The sequence below is a fragment of the Maylandia zebra genome, linkage group LG18 (genome assembly GCF_041146795.1).
Source record: "Maylandia zebra isolate NMK-2024a linkage group LG18, Mzebra_GT3a, whole genome shotgun sequence".
Classification (NCBI taxonomy): Eukaryota; Metazoa; Chordata; class Actinopteri; order Cichliformes; family Cichlidae; genus Maylandia; species Maylandia zebra.
The window spans coordinates 33,851,436-33,871,690 of record NC_135184.1 but is presented as its reverse complement, the minus strand read 5'-3'; the positions used below and the strand labels follow the sequence as shown (position 1 = coordinate 33,871,690).

The window sequence follows — 20,255 nt, the reverse complement described above, 5'->3', positions numbered from 1 at the left end:
CACTGATGTGGCTCCGTTGAAAACTCACCACCATCAGCTGACCATATTACTGTATTGACTATATTTAAAAGAATCAAATGTTGAACTGTTTTCCCACTCAGAAAGATTCTGTGGAATACTCGGCCACGCCCACTTGTTGGAGATTTCCCACCAGGTGTTTCTTTCAGCATTATACAACTTCTCTTAACTCTCCTCCAACTTCTTTTGAAATGTTTTGCTGGTATAAAATGTACAAATGCATTTCAAAAAGGTCGTGATTGGTTTCGTTTTGTTTTTGTATCATTTCAATGAGGTCTGCAAATCCCAGGATTATATTTTTATTACATTTTGCACAGTTGAGTCTAAATTCTAGCACAATATGTATTGTATACATTACATCAACACAAATATTAAATGTATTAATAGCACAGGGCATCTCTCCAAAGCACGGAGTTGGTATCTAATCAAAACGCTGATTTTGACAGTGGTCAAATTAAAGGAAAAAGAGCATCTCACTACGAGTTCAAGCCGCCATGTGCCACTGATTCTCCATGTCTATGGATCTGTAGTGGAGAGATGGGCCGCGATTCTTCTGTAAGATATTCCATGTTTTGATGATGAAAGTGGAGAGCGTTATCTAACACTGGTCCAAACTCTCCCCGGACGGGGGAGATGTCACTCATTTGCAAGTCTTCCTTGCAAAATGTCGCACAGAGCCGCCTCCCGTCTCCACGGTGCTGCTCATCAAATCTGAAGCAGAGCGCTGTAGCTCTAGTCAGGCTCACTGCTGCTGGGAGAGGACGGATGGAGCTGGGTGCAGTACTTCAGAGGGACGTCCAGACCCACCACAGGACCCACCACACTGAGCCACAACAACACATAGTTCACTGGCCTGCCCACACACACACAGACACACACATATGTATGAATCCAGCTTTTCAAAAAACAGAGGAAGCAACAACTGCATCAAAAAGAAAACTGCAAAGAGTCACGATGTACAGAGTCGACACCCTCTGTCAGCTCAAACTTTTATATACTGGGACAACAAAGGAACCAGATCTTTACCAGGTTTTAAAATGATTTAAATACAAACTCGGATAAACAACAGAACATGAGGTATTATACCACGCTGTTACTTATTGAACAAAAACTAATCCAAAACGCAGAAGCAGAGATGTCGACAGCAGGACTGTATTTCATGTTACTGTTCTCAGACTGGTTTGATGTTTCAACGCACGATCGTAGTGATGTTAAACTCGTGTTGCAAATGACTCTGAAAAGCAACGAGACTGAAAATGTAACGAGTTGAAATCACAGATATTCGTATAAAAATGAAGGAAGATGTTAGAAAAATAAAGAAAAAAGTACCTGAAAATTCTACTTAAGTACAAAATCAAAGTACTTGTACACACACACACACACACACACACACACACACACACACACACACACACACACACACACACAACTGTATTTCTGCTTCGTTTTGTTAGTTCCAATATGTCTTGTTGTTGATCTGACTTTGTATTTAAATCATTTTAGAAACTTTTTAGGATCAGCTGATTTTCTTAAACAGCATCTTCATATGTCACCATCAGAGGTGACAGAGGGTGTAGACTAGATCTCCTGAAAGCTGCACGTTCAATCCTGTTTAAGTTTACACCCACAGTCACAGAGTAACAACCAGAGCTACGAGTGGACAGCTGCAGAGTCCTACGGTTCCCGAGTTAATACTTTGAACCAAACTGACATTCAGTTAGTGAAAGCAACAACACGGTGTATGCGTCAGTGTGACACCATGTGTGTTGATGTGATCTGATTTTGCAGCAGCAGAGTTGGTCTTGAAAAAGCGTCCAGTTTTCACTAATGTGGACCTAAAAATAAGTTTGTTTTTTGAAATGCAATCCAAATCCAACCAGGCTAAAAATACAAAATCAGAAACATGCCACAAAAGCCTGAGAAATATTTTAATACAGGAGTCAATGTTCCCGAGCTGCCTGATCAACAGAGCAACACTGAGCTACCTCAGAGTTTTACATCAACAGCGCTGTGGTTCGGCGACCCTACCTGGGCTGTTCCTGAGCCTCCTGCAGCACAGGCCTCATGAACTCCTCCGTTCTACAGGGGTGGAGCATAAAGAAAGGCTGACCCAGCAGAGGATGCTCCTGGCACACAGACACAAGAGTAAGTGGACTGTCAGGAGAAAAGTAGAGATAATGATGCCGAGACTTCCTTTACCTGTTGAGTGATTGCAGTCAAAGGACTGTTCTGAAGGCAGTGTCTGAAGTTTGGATGAACAGAGCTCCACACGTCCTCTAACATCAGACTCCGACCCTCTGACAAAGAGCAGTGCAAAACGGGTGAGTTTATACCACAGGGACCTGCTGAGGGACGACCTCCTGCCACAGGTTAGTGCATCATCACCAACATTAAGTCTGAGTCGCCTTCATACTGATGAGTTTAGTTTTCATTCTTCTGCCCTTTGTTCTGCTGTTTATGTTTCGTGGTTGTGTTACTCGAGTTTAACCAAACATCATCACTTCCACCTGTGTACTTGATTTACACAAAATACCGAGTCCCTTGAAAGAGCTACACAGCAGTTGTGGAGAAAGCTGCTGCGGTGAAACACAGCTAACATCATGTTGGTGGCGAGTGGCAGCAAAGGCAAACGCTGCGGTATCCTGCTCAAACAGGAGGACACGGGGGTAGGTGTGTGTGTGCCGTGGCTGCCGTATGTGTGACTAACCCAGGGTGAAAGCTCTGAAATACAGCACAGGAGCGCTGTAGCTGCAAGAGTACAGGATGTGATACTCGTACTGAAGCACGTGGCTGCTGCCTTCAGACAGCACGCAGACTGCATCGTCCTCATCACCGCCGTCGCCTGTGATGCCATCAGAATGAAAACGGGTAGCAACAACAGGCTGTGGAGGAAGAGACACATTTAGTGATATTTACTGGAGAGACAGCTGGAAAATGAAGCGCTGTTCAAGTTTCACCTGCGTCCTTTCCTGCTGCTGCAGTTCTTGGATGGGGTGAGCGAAAATAGGGGAAACTGAAGCAGCTTCCTTCTGTTTCTGTGCATCACAGCAGTCAGCTACGACTGACCTGAGAACAGTCTTCCTGAGGTAGCCCTCTTCTGAACCCTGTACCAAAATCAGACTGCCTTTAAAGCACAGCTCCAGGCTGCTCATCAAGATCAAGATTGAGAGGCCTCCTCACCTGGACTGCCTCCCAGCTCCAGCCATCTCTCAGATGCTCAGACTGCTGCAGGAGGAGCTGACAGCAGGAAAAGAACTCCTTTTCATTCAGCGCACACCCACTCATCTATGCAGAGGACACACAAAAACAAAACAGTATTTCATGTATAGTCAGACTGTGGATGCACGTGTGCCGATATAAGTTGGGTGCATAAATATCAGGACCAAGACAACTCAGATGCAGGTGAAGTGCAGCCTTTCAGCTTTCATTCAGCAAGTTGAACTAAAAGTTTGCATAAAAATATAAGTAACTAAAGCATTTATTTAACACAATCCCATCATTTCAGGGGCTCAAAAGTAATTGGACAAATCAAATAACTGAAAATAAAATGTTCATTTCTAATACTTGGTTGAAAATCCTTTGCCGGCGATGACAGTCTGAAGTCTTGAACTCATGGACATCACTAGATGTCCTCCTGACTCTCCCAGGCCTTTACCGCAGCAGCTTTCAGTTGCTGTTTGTTTGTGGCCTGTCTGTCTTCTACATGTGAAATGCTCAGTTGGGTTAAGATCAGGTGACTGACTTGGTCATTCAAGGATATTCCACTTCTTTGCTTTAATAAACTCTTGCAGTGCAAGCTGTCCAGCGTTCTTCATGGAACACTGGATATGGACACGCCTTACTCATGGAGAGTGTTGTTCACGTGATTGGCTGTTGTGAAGTCTTTTCTCATCACCATGGTAATGATTCTGCAGTCATCTGTAGACGTCCAGGTCTTTTTGTGTTTCTGACTTCACCAGTGCTTGCTTTCTTTCTCAGGATGTACCAAACTGTAGATTTTCCATATTGTGAAGACATTTCTCGGATGGGTTTGTTTTTGCAGCTTCAGGATGGCTTGTTTCCCCTGCATGGACAGCTCCTTTGACCACATGTTGTCTGTTCACAGCAAAATCTCCAAATGCAAGCACCGCACCTCAAATCAGCTCCAGGCACAAGGAAGGAACTGCCCACACCTGCCTGTGAAACAGCCTTTGAGTCAACTGTCCAATTACATTGGTCCCTTTAAAAACAGGGTGGCACATGTTAAGGAGCTGAAATTTCTAAACTCTTCATCCAATTTGAATGTAGATAGTCTACACATCATGTCCACGTCCATTATAGAACTATAACTGGAATATGTTTCAGTAAACAGGTTAAGAAACTAAACTTGTGTCAGTGTTCAAATATATATGGACCTGATTGTCTTTGAGCTCATTTTACGTACAGATGCACTGACCTCATATTTAGATGGAATATTGCTTAAAGGCAAGATGACTCGTGTATTTCACCCTTGCTGTGACAGCGTTTTTCCTACGTTTGCATAAGTGTTTAAGTTGACTGCTAACTGTGAGTTACCAAACCTAAATGCGCTCACGCTAGAGATGCTCTTCTGCTTCTTCACTCCCTCTTGCTCATTATGGTTGATGTAACAGTTGTTGGGACACTTTTGTTACACTTACAGTAACGTAAAGCATAGTCTTAATTGATATTATCCCTTATTGTCAGGGATTCCACATGGGAGGTGAAGAACCACAAATTGTTCATAGTTAAAGCAAAGTTACGTGCTACATATCTTTATGCATGCTCAAACAACTGGGTAAGTACATCCCAGAAAGTTGATTCTTTTCATCTGGATGCAGCGTTTTTGGTGGGAGAAACGTAATGCAAGCTCTTCAATGCAACCACAGCATTGTAAGAGCTTGAAAGTACCCTTAGTGCACAACCAGCCAAAGCGCCACAAAGACTGCGGGCGCGACACGTGATGGGACACAATCAGTCTCCTCAGACCGTGACCTGTCCTGATGATAAGAGGTTAAAAACAGAGCCAAAGGGTCCGACTGTCCAAGGTGGACGGCTGTGCAGGTCTTGGAGGATCCTCTGATGTTGGTGTAAACCTGATCCAGTGGTTTTCCATTCCATGTTCCAATGGGAACGTTTTTGTGGCACTTTGGTAACACAGACTTCAGGTTTGTGTGGTTAAAGTCCCCCGCCATAATAAAGGAACTAGCCGGAAGTCTTGTTGTTTACTGATGGCATTATGCGGTCTACTCACAGCTAATTTTTGCACTGGTCCATAGATGACTGTACACAGCAAAGACAAACAGTGTGCTACGTTCAATGCTGAGATGAAAAGGTGTCCATTTTAGCAATGTGAACTCCGAGTCTATGGAAAATGTTTTTCTCCAACGGCAACATCAGTCCAGAAGTTGTCTTTCAACAAATGCACACACCTCTTCCTTTGTTCTTCTCAGCCTCTGGTGTGCAGTCCACTCTGTAGACACTGTGTCCCTGTGTTTCCACAGCTGCATCTGGCATGTTCTTAATACAGCCATGTCTCGGAAATTATTGTTCCACACCTGTCACTGACAAACTAGAGCCTCAAATCATCCGTTTTGTTGAAAAGTGAGCGAGAACTAAACTGTGCCGAGACTAACGTAGCCCGGCTCTAATCAGAGAGTGTGCAGGTCCAGTCGGTTTTGATTCCAGGGCCGAATTTCTAAAAAAGAGATTTAGCTTTGAGGTGGATCAGTGTTCTTTTTGTACTGACGAAAATGAAACCCTAAAACATTTCTTCCATGCCCTATCACACAATGCTTTTGGTGTGACATAAAAAATTGGATTTCTCTAAAAATGAATGATGTGCCACCATTTGAACTATATCATGTTTTTTTATATGGATCATCTAGCTTTGGATGTCTCTGTCAGAGATATTTACCCAACATGGTATTGAGTAAATATCATATCCATTGTGCTAGATGGGGGAACTCTAAGCCTTATTTCCCTGGTTTTATTAATGATTTTAAGTTTTTTTTCTTCGCTTAAAAAGACAAAGAGCAAATATGCCAAACATTTTTACCAGGGTATTGCCCATCTCCTGCTATTCTAAATTTTGACTTATTTTATGTTTTTTGTTTCACTGCTCCCTTTTATGCACAATTTAAATGCCTGCCATGTATCTTTTGTTTTTTTAATTGTACTTTTTTATTCATTTACTTTTTTATTATTCCCCTAATTCTGTATTTCTTGTACTGTTTCTAATTTTCATTTGCATTATTATCCGTGTTCCTCTTTGAGAATTTGTATTTTGCAATTGCTCAATAAAAAAACAGTTTGTTTTCCGGATCACGTGACCACTGCGTTCATGATTCATACGTGGGTTCCTCATCCGGCTCCTGAGACGTGTTTATACCGCCGCCATATTGCAACGGGGTTCCTCGGGTCAGCCCAAAACATGCCAGACTTCTGTGCCGCTCTCGGGTGCTCTAATCAAAGGAACGCCAACACCAAGCAGCAGGGAATAACTTTCCACAGGTGAGCCGCTACAATACTACTGCTGTACGAGCATAGCATCTAGTTTACGACTATTAGCGTTTCTTCACACAGCAGAGTGTCAACAGCTTTAACACAGTTATTTAACTTTAAGCTGCCAAACCATTAAAGCGTCAGTGAGGCTGAACATGGAAGCTGTGAGTCAGCTGGGTGCTGTAGTACTGACCCACGGCACGCGACGGATGCGTTGTCTGTGGTAATGTTGCTCCTGTGTGCGGGTAGAAAACGGCTCCAGTTTATTTCATCTGCACTCACCAAGCACAGCACTGCGCGACGGGTCCCGTACGAAACTGCCACGTCCGTTTTACGACAGTTCCTACCGCTTTCTGTCATGGCACCGAGTGACGTTGCAGCAAACGTATTTATTATTTATGCCACAGTGATGTGCGACACCACTGATTTCCTTTCCGATCCTTTGTACAGAAACTTAATGTGTGATTTAAACTTCTAGCTTCATAACGATCACAGGACATCAGACAACTTGTCCTTATTGTTTAATTATGAAGGATTATCATGTAGAAATAAAAGCCTGAAGTTGTGCGTTAACTGACGTTATGTGAACACGTATATCGTGTCATTTAACATGTATGTACTTGCCTGGACATTTCAACAAAAATACTCTATTCACACTTTCCCTCATCCACGGTAGTGCAGCGCCACACTACAAATTTTGGTATCAATCCAATACCAAGTAAACACAGGGCCACTATTGCCGATATCCGTACCAATAATTGTAAGTTATTCAGGCAGCTGATTGGGGGAGAGTGGTGTGCCATCACTTACCAGATTAAGTCTCAATTTGCAAATTCTGAGCACATTTTGTTCACCACTATATCACTGTCATTGTTACTTTGCAGAATAATTAGTTAACACAACAAAACACACCTTTCAGCTTGTCATGTGTTTTGAAACTGGGTTTTTGGGGACCTGGAATGTAAATGTTTCTGTCTCTAAAGCACACAAAAAGGTTTGGAAATTTTTTGTAGTGCATGTTTGAGGTTTATTTTTTCAAAGAAATAATTAACACAGTTCAGCGGGCTACATACTGAATTTGAAGGATGAAAGCGAAGTTGGACCGATCCACCCGCCTCTAACGTTTACGTTGTAAAGTGGGACTCCAGTTATTGTTCAGACAACAAGAACAATGAATTGCATGGCCTTCTAAAAGTGATATTGGAAAAAAAATAATAGCTGATTTTTGAATCCAGTAAGTTCAGGTAACAGATGTCTTCATGTACCTGTATGGAGATATTTCCCCATTCAAACAGCAGTGCCCACTTTGTCCCAATGCGCCTAAACAAGAGGAAAATGCTGCTCGTTTGTTTCAGGCAATCCAGCACACCCAGATCTTTGGAGAGTCTCAGCTGCTGGAATAGTTTTTGATCATTTCAGTTTCTTCAGATGTTAACTGTAATTATTAGAGAGATTATTATATTTTTGTCACCACTCTTCCTTGAATACTTGAGATAAAAAAAATCTAACTTTAGTGCTTTGTATGTTAGAACTTTACTCTTCTCATTGACTGAAGCACCAACAACAGCACAAGCAAGCTTGGGCCGCGGGCTAGTTACGTGGTGCAGACGGGGGGGCCTGTGACTGCCCCTGCCATGCTTTGTGTTCCCCTGCTGAAGCATGAAAGAGGCTGGGGGTTTATGAGTCGTGGTTCAGTAGAGCACGCCTGTCCTTGCAGTGGTTTGTAGCCTCTTGGATGTTGATGTGACTCACAGCCACAGGTTCAGATTCAATGGGGGAAAACAAGAGACAGTTCATCACGAGAATGTGCTGAATTTCAGATCTTATCTTTCAGATATCAAAGTGAACATGAAGCTCATTTTCCACATTATGGTCATTCTAGGAGCCAGAAAAGAGAATTCTCCTGGGTATGCCCACTGGGTAATGACTTGCAGCCAATCAGTGCACAGTGTCCTTTGTTTCTCAGTCAGAACCAGCACTTCCACACGGTCAAGGGAAAAACGGCTTAAGGCTCCATAATGGGATATGGTGAACACAAAAACAGGCAGCTGTGTTGAATCAGCAGTGCTAACATGAAATGAGAAAAGCTGAGAATAGTTCATTAAAAGGAGGACAGGGTGCATCAACATGTGGTCGTGTGTATACAGCGTTGACTTTGAAGCTCAGAGGGGGGAAACCTCTGAGTTCTGAGGGACCACAGTAGTGTACTGTGTACCTTGTTGCTACAGACAACAGGACTACATGCTGTTCTCCTCATAAGGCTCTTATCTCTGTAGGTTCCCGAAGGACAAAGTTAAAAGGCAGTTATGGAAAATGGCCCTGAAGAGAAGAGACTTTGAGCCAAATGACCGCTCGGTTGTCTGCAGCTGTCATTTTAAAGCAGAAGACTTTGACAGGACTGGACAGACAACTCGTATAAGAGAAGGAGTGATCCCATCAGTTTTTTTATTTACAAGACATCTTGGCAAGGTGAGTATCACATATCACAGGCTGTGTTGAACCGAGTGATAACTGTGAGGAAAACCTTTTGCACTCTGAACCTTCCCAGGCACATACTGCAACCAGAACAAGCAGGACCTCTCAGAAAGCTGCAGAAGAACCCCCACAGGTGCAGGATGTGGAGCAAACAGCATCTGTGAGTGACAGCTGCCGTTTACACATTCTGGACCGTCATCAGTTAGAAAGCCACTTTTCATTCAGTCGTAATATTTTTCAGGATCATCAGTATGCGCTAGACCCAGTGCAAGTAAAAAAGCGGTTAAATGAGGCCCGGGAGAAGTTGGAAGAATTGCGTCGGGACTTAAGAAATGCTAAGGATCGGGAAAGAAGGCACAAAAAGACAGTAAAAAGCTTGCTGGAGGATTTGAAACACAAACACATGCTCTCAGAAGAACTGCAGCAAAGACTGGATGATATTCTGCTTGGCTAAACTGTGGCCTCTCTTTGTCGCTCCACTGGCCTGCGATGTTCCTACAAAAACAAAAAAACGTTGCTCAGATTTGATATTAAAGTTCTTAAAAAAACAGTGTTTCCGTGACAACATGTGGGTTATATTAGTGTGATCCTTTGTAAATGTTCAAAATAAAATCTATAACACTTTTTTAAAAACCATAACAAGTGAAGTGATAAACAGTGATAGAAGTTTATCAAACATAACATTCATACTGGAAGCAAAGGAACCTCTCACTCATGTCTCATTAAGTGCTCGTCAGCAAGCAGTAGACAAACGTAGCAGCACAGGTCGCTGTGTGCTGCTGTTCCAGGCTTTAGAGCAATTTAATGGAATAATCTGACAAATAATCTGACCTGCTGTGTTGTGGTTTCAAGGCCTGATATTGCACATAACCTAAGTAGTCTTGCAGACACAGCATGCTAACGATGTCTTAGTCAGGAGCGTCTAAGATCCACTCCAGAAGGCTCGGCTTGTATCTCAGGGCAGAGTTGTGAATAATCCCGCAGCTTTTTACTTTCACATTAGATTTTATGTGACTATTATCAATTCTTTCCCGTTTTGTTGAACTATTCCATTGTCTGCTACACAAACCCAGATTCTTAAGCATTAACAAGCTGTTCTTTTAAGCTTGGTTCATGCGTGTTATAGAGCTCAACCTTCGTGCAGCTCCTCTGCAGTAACATTAAGCACACCTTTGATCTCACGAGTATCCAATCAGATCTCGAGACATATTTTTGTACTCTTACAATAAATCATTTCATCTCTTATAGTCACTCCCATTTATATTTATTTAAAAGCCCAGCTCTATCATTTAGAGTTGCTAGTATTGAACCGATCATTGTAATACTTGAAGTTAACAACCTTCACCTTGAACGAGTTCAGTTTATTTCTGTAGCACCAGATCACAGCAGTCGTCTGTGCCAGCCCAGCTTCACGTTTGGACTGAAGAGAGCAGCCGCTGCTCAGGTTCCACCATCTTAGTTTAACAGGTCAACACTTACAAACATGAGCGGCAAGACATGGGAAAAGAAGACATTTATTGAAATAATGCAAAAGAAACTAAACACGAAGACATTTTTGTAATTTTTTTCTCCCAATCAAGCAAAATGTAACAGTTTCCACATCAAAAAACATGATCAACACTGAAACAGTCATGCCCGGCTCAATCCGACAGTTCTGTTTGAGGGCAACAGCAAAACAGCAGAGCTTTGTTCCCGGTCTTTTATAACACAGAAAAAACTGAAACACAACACACCGTCCTTTGAAAATCAAATATACATTTTCTTACAATATTTACACTTTGAATGAAAAGTAAAACAATTACCACTCTACATCCTTCTGTCCCGGAGTCAAAGGAAAAGCACATCATGTCGACAAAAGTGAAAATGGCACACAATGTCGCTGCTGCCGTACCATGCTGTCAGGGAGAAGCAGCAGGGTTTGCTTGATTCCACAAAGGATGCTGGGAAGACGTGAGACAAATGAAGGGTCAGGAACATGCTCAGCCTCAGGACAGGGCCAGTCCTCCAGCTGGCTTCACTTCACATCCACTGTCTTAGGAACATTAAACATCCCGCAACTCATGACAACTGTGTCCACACACTTTAGGATCACTTGGTTGGTGTTTTGTCTAATAACTCTGAGCTAGGGGTGGGGTTGTTGCTATTGTGAATGGGTGTATGTTAACCTAAATCATCAGAAGCCCCTCGGACACTGCACGACTATGGTAACGAGTGTCCTGCTTTACTGTTAATTATCTTTTACACAGGAAGCATCGCATTGTGTTCACTAAAACATCAAACTAGTGACTAAGACCAAAAACATAGTAAAAAAAGTGTTTAGGAGAAGTGGGCTAATTGTGTCACACATTTGCATACATGCAGTTGGAGGGCTCCCCCTGCTTGTCATTAAAAACAATGCTTTGACTTATTAAACATTTTAACCCAAACCACATAACCTGCAGCTGATAATCGGGTGTTGTCGCTGCATGTTCCTAACCAAACAGAGTAGAAAAGCGCGATATAAGAATCAGAGTTTAACAATGAATTTCATGACTTTTTTTTAATGTTTTCAGAGCACTAGTTTGACATTTTTAGAGGTCATATTTATATTCAGTATGCTGACGGTATCACTGTTCAGCATCATCTAATTATATCCTCTCCAATGTTAAGTGGGTATCTTCAGTTGCTTTCATGTTTACTACCATTTTCACTTGTGCTGGCAGTGTGTGCTCGCTGACTGAAGAATCAAGCGCTGGTTCGGGATCTGACGAGAGCCTTTTATACTGACACTTGGACTCAAGACACAACTCATTGCGTCTCCTCTAAGGTGCAGAGGCTGCTGGGAGAATGATGAGTCCTCAGAGAAAACCACTGCTTTCCTGGTACTTGTTTCCTTGTTTCCTTGCAGCTGAACTGAGTTTTTGTGTTTCACGAGGCACGTGTTATTTTCAAGAATTTGATGTTTGGAGGGTTTTTGAGATTATTACAGCTGTACACTTTGTTCATAATTACTCAGAAGAACAAGCATTATACTGTGACCCTAACTGCTCCAGCTCAGCAAAGACACGTCCCTGTGCATCATTTCAGGAAACAAGAACTTGTTCCTGTACCTGAGAGCACTATGTGAACAGCTAACCAGTGATGTACATTTAGAAATGTTTCATATGTTACATTCACTTATGACTGCATCTACGCTGCACCTGGAGTTCTGCAAGTATGAAACATTCAAAGCTGTAAGACATCTGGCAGCAGCTGTGTCCATTAGGTGAAGCTTTTCCATTCTGACACTGATTGTAAGCACGAAGGTGCTTTGAGCAAGCACCTTGTTTTTGGTTGCATTTGAAAGTGGACGGCTTTATAGGGAGCTTAACTAACATGTGAGTCATCTTACCCCCAACCCAAATTCAGTTTAACGTGGCAGAGCAGACTCCAGCTGTTTCAGACGTTTATGCTTCCACAGCACCAACACTATCTGCAGTGCAGGATGAGGGGCAGTGAAGTGAAGCCAGCAGGGTGCTTGGACCTTTGCAGACCTGTAAGTGAGCTAAAAGGAGGTGGTGGTGGGGTAGATGGAACTGCTGGCTGAGGCACTGCATTCACACCCATATGGCTTCAGGCCTTCAGACATGTCAGCGGCTTGCAGACAGATGTGAAGGGTGGTGTGGAACTCAGTAATCCGGCCACCGTCATTATTAGGAGCAAGCAAAGGCAGAACGAAAGACTTTGCTCCTGTGATGGACTGACTGAGGGTTTGGATACAGTAGAGAGATGGAGTCAGCGCAGGGTGGCAGACGCACTGCTGGAGCTGTGTGTGGCTGCAGCGTGCAATCAGCGTGAGCAACACTTCAGTCTGACACCTTCATACACTGTTCTGCACTGCAATACGGTATGCATAATATTGCTTCCAGTGTAGGTGTTTGCACGTGGTGACACATGATTTGTACCAACACTGTTTCGACAGGAGAGTCTTGGTGTCCTGCAGCTTCACTCACGTTCTCATTAGGTTTCCACTGCAATAAAGGTTTGGACCGTCTGTGGATACATCTACAGGTCTGATTGTTTCAGCTTCTTCAACACCGGGCGTTTGGTTTATTTGGCTGCCACCAAAGAAAAGTCAGTAGTTGTGGTCTGTTTAATAGTCCCACTGACATCGGCGGCATGAAGTCAAGGTTTGGTACTTTAACACTTCTGTTGATGTCACCCTACGTCATGAAAGCAGCCTCACGGAAGAAATCTGTTCATTACCACAGTTAATTTTGACTTGAGTGGTACAATGGCTGTCTGAATGGGGAAAGGCTCCAACCCTCTGTGACCTTAAGATGGAGAAGTAGTTGGGAAATTCCCATTAAAACCACGGCTCTAATATCAAAAGCTTTCAAATTGAAACTAGAGGTCATGGTTTTCTCTAGAATACTGTAGACTCTTCACTTTACAGTGTAAAGTGCTTTGAGGTGACTGCTGTTGTGATCTGGTGCTAAATAAATACACCTGAATTGAATATGTCGTCTACAGATATCCCACCACAGGACACCTAAACTCTCCGCTGAAATGTTCTGTTGGCTGACACGGCAGCGTAATGAGACATTTGGCGATAAAGGCCAAAGAGTGCAATGATTTGATGGTGTAACCACATAAATATGCTCAGAGTTTGTGACATTAGTTTTTGTTTCATGTTCCTTGCTTTCCTTCTTGTCTCACTCACCACCCGCTCCGATGTCTTTATTTCGCAACTCTAACACCGTCTGTATTTCAGAGTTTTTCAACAATTTGCAGCAGCTTCATTGAGGCAAGTGACGAAGTCATCAATCCATCCTTTAACAGTCACTTTACGCAAATATCAAGTGATTTTACCGAGTTTGCTCTGACAGTTCAGTCGTGTTTGCAGCGGCGTCTTTCACAAGGTGTGTTTAGCAGCCTCATCAGCACTGCGTGCGGGCTGTTCTCACAGTGGACATTTGGACTTGTTACTGTAGGAAAGCACAGACGATGACTCCGTTCCACCAACTTATGAACAGTGACAAGTTATGGAAACAGGTGCTACTTGATAAGGATTTTCACTTTTTATTTAAAATTCATGTGCTGTTTAACCGTGGGTTATAGCAACAGGCATTTTATTGGGGCCATTTGTTAACTGCACTGTTACCCAATCCTCACAGTGTTGCTGTCTGGGGTTGCCAACTGCCCCGTTTTAGCTGTATAATGAGCAAACACTGGTTTGCCCCTTAGTCCACTTTAAATGTCCCATTTATTGACCATTACCTGCAATGTCACATACAGTGCATATGTGCACTACACCCAGCTGGTTGTGTATTGTGCTTCTGGCATGCCAGAGTGTCCCGTATTTGTTAGCTAAAAAGTTGGCAACCCTATTACTGTAAGTGAATGATGCTACTGATGTTTCTGATAAGGCAAAAAGCTGGAAACTGGGGAGCTGATCACCTCAAACAATCAGAAAAGTACTGTGAGGAAGAACTTCTGTGAGGTGCTAGACAAACCACAACGAGTGTGACGTCATTCACCAATGGTTTAGCAATAAGCTACATGCGCTGCATTGAGTGCAAATTTAGGCAGATTGTGTGAAAGACAGCTGCCTCCGTCCATGAAATGTGCTGATTTAACGGGTCTTTGTTGTTTAAGCTTTCAGTTTATCACATGTATACATTTACTATGCAAACTTAGTCACAGGGTCAGAGGTTAGGTTTTTTTTGTTTCTTAGTGTCCCAAAGGGAGAACATATCCAAAGTATCTGTAATGAGCGATAAATGTAAGCAAGACTGAGGCCTGTATAAAATATTTCTGTGCTAGCTAAAGACAGTTAACCTGTAGCTTTATTTTTCTAACAGACAGCATTTGTGAGGTAAGATGATGTTCAACCACTTACAACTGGCCGACTGTTTCCTACTTAGGATGTGACCATGAAAGAGCACAAAAGTGGACTGAGGAACATTTCAAAGACGATGAGTGCAGGTGTCAAAGGCTACATTCAACAGAGTGTCAGTCGTACTGATGTCTGACAAGTCCAAATGTCCTCTGTGAGAAACGTCTTCAATCCTTTCTACTGCGATGGCCACATTATGGATCCTTGGACAAATGTAGTGCATTTCACTTTTGTTCCTGTTGCTTACACAACAGTTCATACAGTGTCCACAGAGAAGCAGTTAACGGCCACTCTAGAGTAAGCACTGAATTTGCTTTTCCTCTTCCTGTTCTTGGTGTTTTTCTTGTTCTAAACTTTGGAGGACTGCAGTCTTTGTCTTTTCTATAATCTTCAGACACTATTTTGTCTCTTTCCTTACCTGGCTTGGGTTATACCTGTGCACTCCTCCCTCTTTCATTCAGCTACACACAGTTGAAAAAGTTTTCGTTCAGCAATAAGACAACAGCCTCTTTATCTGTGAGAAATGCCGCTGCAGTGATTCCTTCAGAGATTAGGACAGTTTGTCTTTAGCCTAAAGAACCTCCACTTCTAAACATGGGACACTTTGTGTGACTCTCTCGCCTGCTTAATGCTATATAGCCATTTAATGACCCTTGCATTTCGCTCCACAGCCGAAATGCCATATGGCACACGCTCCCCAGCCTCCTCCTCTTCGTCCTCACCCTCATCCCCATCTGACAGACCATCATTGGAAGATCGCCGAGAACGGTCGCAGTCAGAGGAAATCATAGAAGCTGATCGGAAATTCAAACTGACGATATCCGAGTTGGCCCGTGCAAAGTTCTCCGGACCAACCGCCTCCAGCTCCTCAGGGTCGAGTCCGCAGTAGTTAAAAAAGCGTTCCACATCAGCTCCGGCCCGGGCGTAACGGTCTGACAGGTCTGATTTAGATCTGTGCAGCGAGGAGCGACGTGCCACTGACGAACCAGGTTCTAGCTCGAGGTTAGGATCAGCTAACATTTTTGAAGGATCTCCAAGATCACAAGGTAGCGACTGAGGGGTGGTGTTGTCACAAGGTGAGGGGGATGGGGCAGGACGAGGGGGAGGCAGTGACAAAGAAAGTGCAGGAGGAGGGAGGGAAGCAGGTTTGGGTTTTGGAGGGAGGGGCGGAGCTGAGGAGCTACTGGATCGTGCAGTACGGAGCGGCTTGCCATTGCACAGTCGCAGGAGGTCGGAGGATGAGTGGGAAGTAAGCAGAGGTGGCAGCGGGGACCGAGAACGATCCATAACGCCTCCTTCGCCGCTTCTCTCATCTTGGACTCGTCTGCTGAGATTCAGGTTTCCTCCCTGTTGCGGACTGCGACGCCCCCCGCTGTTGATCGGGGGAACCTTCAGTGAATGGGAGAAGGATCGGAGGGAGTGTGAGGTGCTGGGACTGGGAGTCGAGTCGGGTGGTTGTTCGTTAAGAGTCATGGTAGACCGATAGGTTAACGGCATCCTAGGAGCAGAAAACAGAAAGCTAAAATCCAAGGAGTCCAGCACAAACTAAATAAAGACACAGACACAAGTATTTGGATGGTAGCTTAGCTTTTGAAAACTTGCCTTTATAAACCACCACCATCAGCAGCCAAGTTAATGAACACCAGCCAACTGAGCGGTTGCTATAAGCACAGAGCTAGATTTACTTTTGATGTGCACCAGAGCAAGCCCCGATTTTGATGTTGGAACCTCCTGGTACTAAAGAGAATCCGTGACCGCACAGCTGAATGTTAGCACCGCCCACAGCTCTTACAGTATTTGGCTACGTTAAATAGGTACCATCTGTGGACAGCCGAGTCAGTCTGGGCTGATGTCACCACGTGGATTAGCATTCACAGCGGAGTATGGAACTATATTTATTTCAAAAGTTCAGAGTGAGAAAAAACATTATCTAAAGTCCTGTCACGTAATTTCAAAGTGCGTGCTGTGTGCATGCTTCTGCCGTTTAGCACACGCATGCCGCTGAACGCGCTCAAAGCCAAATCCTGCTCGCCAAATTACTTTTCACAGTTTGGAGGCCAAAGAAAGAGACGCCCTGATGTGACAATGTAAAGTTTGTGAGTGGCATCATGGCAGCAACACGAGCACCGTTTTACATCGGATTTGTTTACAATTTGGAAAATAAGTTATTATCAGCAACTATTGTTTACTGTGTAGCAGTAGAAATGCTGACGACTGTCACTAGATCACTTAAATACTGAAGAAACACTTCAAACCAGAAGATTTTAAAGTGTTGAAACCATTATTCTGGTGTACAATATAACATACCTTTAAAAAAACAAAACAAACAATCGTCATATCAAGGAGCAATAAAAAGGAAAAATATTTTTTGTAGTCAGTTGAGTAAACTTCCTTTTTCAGCAGCAGTCCTGTGAAAACTAAACTGAACCACCCTGAGCAGCCATAGCTGGAGGAGTCGTTTTCTTTATGGTTTTATCAGACTCTCACATTGCTGTGGAGAACTTCTGTCTCCCTCTTCTTTACAAGTCATCGGGGTTTTTGGATCTTTGTTTGTGCTCGGCTAGCTTAAGGTCTGTCCACAGCTTTTCAGTCAGGTTGAGGAAAAGAATCAAGCCTCTGCAGTGGCCCAGTCATTCTGATAGAGTTGTTTCTGTGATTGGGATAACTGGGCCTTATCACTAATACGTCCCAAGAAATATCAGGATTCTTGAAACGTGCCCACCAACCTATTTTGTTCTTACAACTAAACTAAACCAACAGCCAAAGTGGAGAAAGAGGTAATGATGCTGTAAGACAGAAGCCTGCACCGCTGAGGGAAAAAGAAGGACAAAGTTTGACTGAACCTGAAACTATCAGAGGAGGAAGCCAGAAAGTTGTAGTGATGACTGCAGTGACGAGACAGGAAACAAAAGTAATTCACCAAGAAAGCAGCAAAGCTCGAGCTAATAAAAACAGAAACCAGGTACATTTCTATCAGAACAAAAAAACTCACAAAATTGAGATTCTCCAGCATCTCTGGGAAATGAAACTGTAAGACATTCAGCAACAACGGAAATCATTTCATTCTTATTATCATCAGTAATAGCAAAAGCAGTTTTCAGTGTCAAGGCTTGTCTATGACAGCCTGGTCTAAATCGTACTTCATCGTCTTCATCTGTGGGTCTCAGTGAGTGTGAGGCGCTCAGATCATCATCCCACCGCCGCCATGCTGACAGTTGGTGTGAGAGGTTTGTGCCGTTTGGTTTTTCTCTTAAAGTAGAGATGCTGCTGTCTCCACTTTGGTCTCGTCTGTTCATAGGACATTAAACCTAATTGAATCGCGAGTACACAAAAATCTGTACGTAAATTGTGTATACAAACGTTACACGTACAAATGTTGGTTATTTATCATCTAGCTGACTTTGTTTGCGCTTCATGAACACATATTTAAAGTGCAAACAAACAAGTTATGACGGCCCGGCTGTCTTTTGGTCATTATCTATAGGTTTCGAATATACCAGAAGCCACATTTGTCTTCACTGCAGCTCATCTCAGGCTGACACTTCACTTCCTGCTTTCTTATTTTGCTTGTCATATTTTTGTCTTTTGCATATCAACATTGACCTCCAGACTTTTTGTTTAACTTAGTCACAGTGAGCATCTTAGCAGAAACTATTTTCAGAAGCTTTTCCGAGCTGGAGCTTTGATTTTTCATTATTAATATTTTTTAAAACTGTCCTCACAACAGTGGAAACATTTTGGGAAGCTGTGCCTTTTCAGGCTTCCTCTTTGGACACAACTTTTACTTCTTTCAGTCAGAGCTTCTCCAGTTTTGCTGGAGGCGGTCGTGTCTCAGGTGGTAGAGCACGCCATCTACCAATCAGAAAGATGGTAGATCTATCCCTATCAGCACTTTCTCTGCTTCACCTGGAGGTAAACACTACACGTCTTTGGAACTTCATGTCAGGGGTTTGATTCCTGACCAGGGCATCTGTATCCAGTAAGGGTCCCTAGGCTAGACCCCCCTTCAGACTCTGCAGGCCTGCTAACTGAGGCCTGCAGAGTCTGGTGTGTAGCTCGTGGGCTTTTTGCAGTTTCTCTGAAGGCTGCATGGTCTGAGCTGGGGGGAATTTGCTGGAACGTGCACTCCTGGGAAGACTGTGGCATTGTGTTAACACACCTGACTGCTGCAGACTAGCAAACTGCCAAAACCTCTGATTTTACAGCTGCGGTCACACTTGATGATCAGTTAATCAAATGCTTTTGATTAACTGGACAGCAGTGAGGTTGTATATAGCTTTTCACAGGACTGTACCAAATATAACATACATTACCAAGTTACACTCAAAGTAACACGTTTAGAGAAACTTTCTGAATGGAGATATTTGAGCGCCACATAATTATTGATTACATATGTACACAAGATAAAAGTATATTATTTTACCCCGATGGTGTCCAACTCCTGGGCATTCCACCTGTTGACCTCATATGCACAGCACTCTTAGCTCCACCTCCAGATCCTGCTGCTGAAGAAGACGATGAGTTTAGCAGATTTTTTAGGATCTCTAGGTTTAAATTCTCCCGTTTGATGCTGCCACAGCTTGTTGCGCACGTGTCTGACTTGGCATTGTTATTGGATGCTTTGAAAGGTAACCCGCCTCCACTGCCTCCTCCACCGATGCCAGGACCTCTCTTGGATAGCAGGGGATGGCCAGCAGGTGGTTTAACGAGCACAGGTGGTTTGATTGGCTCCTGCTTGGCATTGATGACTTCCTGGCTCTTGACATACTTGGCCTTATCAGCTTCTAGTCTTTCAACAGCACTGAGGCGCTTAGGGTTTGGTTCCACCTGAGACACAGGTTAAAAAAGAGAGATGGCATTGAATCAGTCCCTTACCTTATTCTATATGCGTGCAGCAGGGGTAGGAATCGAGTTGTTTTGGGTTATTTCTGTGTGTTTTTTAAAAATCTGTTATTGTGTTCTTCTCACTCCTTGTCTGAAACAAGCGATAGGAGACAAACATGATACAACCCCGTTCATTTGGTGATGCAGCTGCAGATCATCTCGGAAGAGATTCACGAGTTCATAAAGTCAGGAAGTGTTACACTGCCTAATGTTGGGATACAACGAGTGAGCATTGGAAATTTATCCACTCATCTTTTTTCCCTTTTGCATCACATAACGTTTGGACACTATAGAAACAGACACTGATACATCCTGATTTTTACCAAAGTCTTTCTACAAGCACGTCTCACCTATGCAGCACTGATGTACAGAATCAGCAAATGTTATTAAAAATGCTTTAAAATTTGGCAGCTTTGCCTTAGAAAAAGCTTTAAAACGCTTTTTCCCCAGCACGTTATATTTGTACTATACAGGCACAGCTTCGCATCTGTACGAATTCTCTGGCTCGCCTCAGCGTTTT

The 20,255-nt window shown here is 43.3% G+C and overlaps 3 protein-coding genes across 5 annotated transcripts in view; 1 reads left to right on the top strand and 2 right to left on the bottom strand.

The window, feature by feature from the left end:
- Positions 1-303: 303 nt before the first annotated feature.
- On the bottom strand, positions 304-6,885 carry atg10 (ATG10 autophagy related 10 homolog (S. cerevisiae)). Of its 3 annotated transcripts, none has more exons than XM_004565100.5 (7): positions 6,802-6,885; positions 3,199-3,303; positions 2,976-3,122; positions 2,726-2,900; positions 2,218-2,315; positions 2,047-2,144; positions 304-871 (listed from the first exon to the last, which is right to left on the bottom strand). In XM_004565100.5, exons 1-7 carry the CDS (start codon positions 6,877-6,879, stop codon positions 751-753), a joined length of 822 nt encoding a protein of 273 aa, XP_004565157.1. In that variant the 5' UTR covers positions 6,880-6,885; the 3' UTR covers positions 304-750. The 3 variants fall into 3 exon arrangements, with proteins under 3 accessions (XP_004565157.1, XP_014266429.1, XP_004565159.1); XM_014410943.3 differs by having other exon boundaries at positions 304-841; XM_004565102.5 differs by having other exon boundaries at positions 6,713-6,863.
- Positions 6,379-9,547, top strand: LOC101468335 (THAP domain-containing protein 6). Its single transcript, XM_004565104.5, has 4 exons — positions 6,379-6,528; positions 8,796-8,988; positions 9,068-9,154; positions 9,236-9,547. Exons 1-4 carry the CDS (start codon positions 6,449-6,451, stop codon positions 9,446-9,448), a joined length of 573 nt encoding a protein of 190 aa, XP_004565161.1. The 5' UTR covers positions 6,379-6,448; the 3' UTR covers positions 9,449-9,547.
- Positions 9,548-10,490: 943 nt separating this feature from the next.
- Positions 10,491-20,255, bottom strand: part of fam110b (family with sequence similarity 110 member B) — a 55,188-nt gene continuing 45,423 nt past the window's right edge. The window contains exons 4-5 of the mRNA XM_004565099.4: positions 19,275-19,678; positions 10,491-16,349 (exon numbers count right to left, since the gene is read on the bottom strand). Of these exons, the coding sequence (XP_004565156.3) occupies positions 15,440-16,349; positions 19,275-19,678 (1,314 nt within the window). The 3' untranslated portion in view covers positions 10,491-15,439. The remainder of the gene's footprint in view (positions 16,350-19,274; positions 19,679-20,255) is intronic.

Coding starts and splice junctions, on each gene's coding strand:
- LOC101468335 (XM_004565104.5), top strand. CDS start 6,449: ATGCCAGACTTCTGTGCCGCTCTCGGGTGCTCTAATCAAAGGAACGCC. Junction 8,989..9,067: donor TTACAAGACATCTTGGCAAG/GTGAGTATCACA, acceptor GAACCTTCCCAG/GCACATACTGCAACCAGAAC. Junction 9,155..9,235: donor ATGTGGAGCAAACAGCATCT/GTGAGTGACAGC, acceptor AATATTTTTCAG/GATCATCAGTATGCGCTAGA.
- atg10 (XM_004565100.5), bottom strand. CDS start 6,879: ATGACAGAAAGCGGTAGGAACTGTCGTAAAACGGACGTGGCAGTTTCG. Junction 3,123..3,198: donor GGAGCTGGGAGGCAGTCCAG/GTGAGGAGGCCT, acceptor ATTTTGGTACAG/GGTTCAGAAGAGGGCTACCT. Junction 872..2,046: donor GAGGCTCAGGAACAGCCCAG/GTAGGGTCGCCG, acceptor GTGTGTGGGCAG/GCCAGTGAACTATGTGTTGT.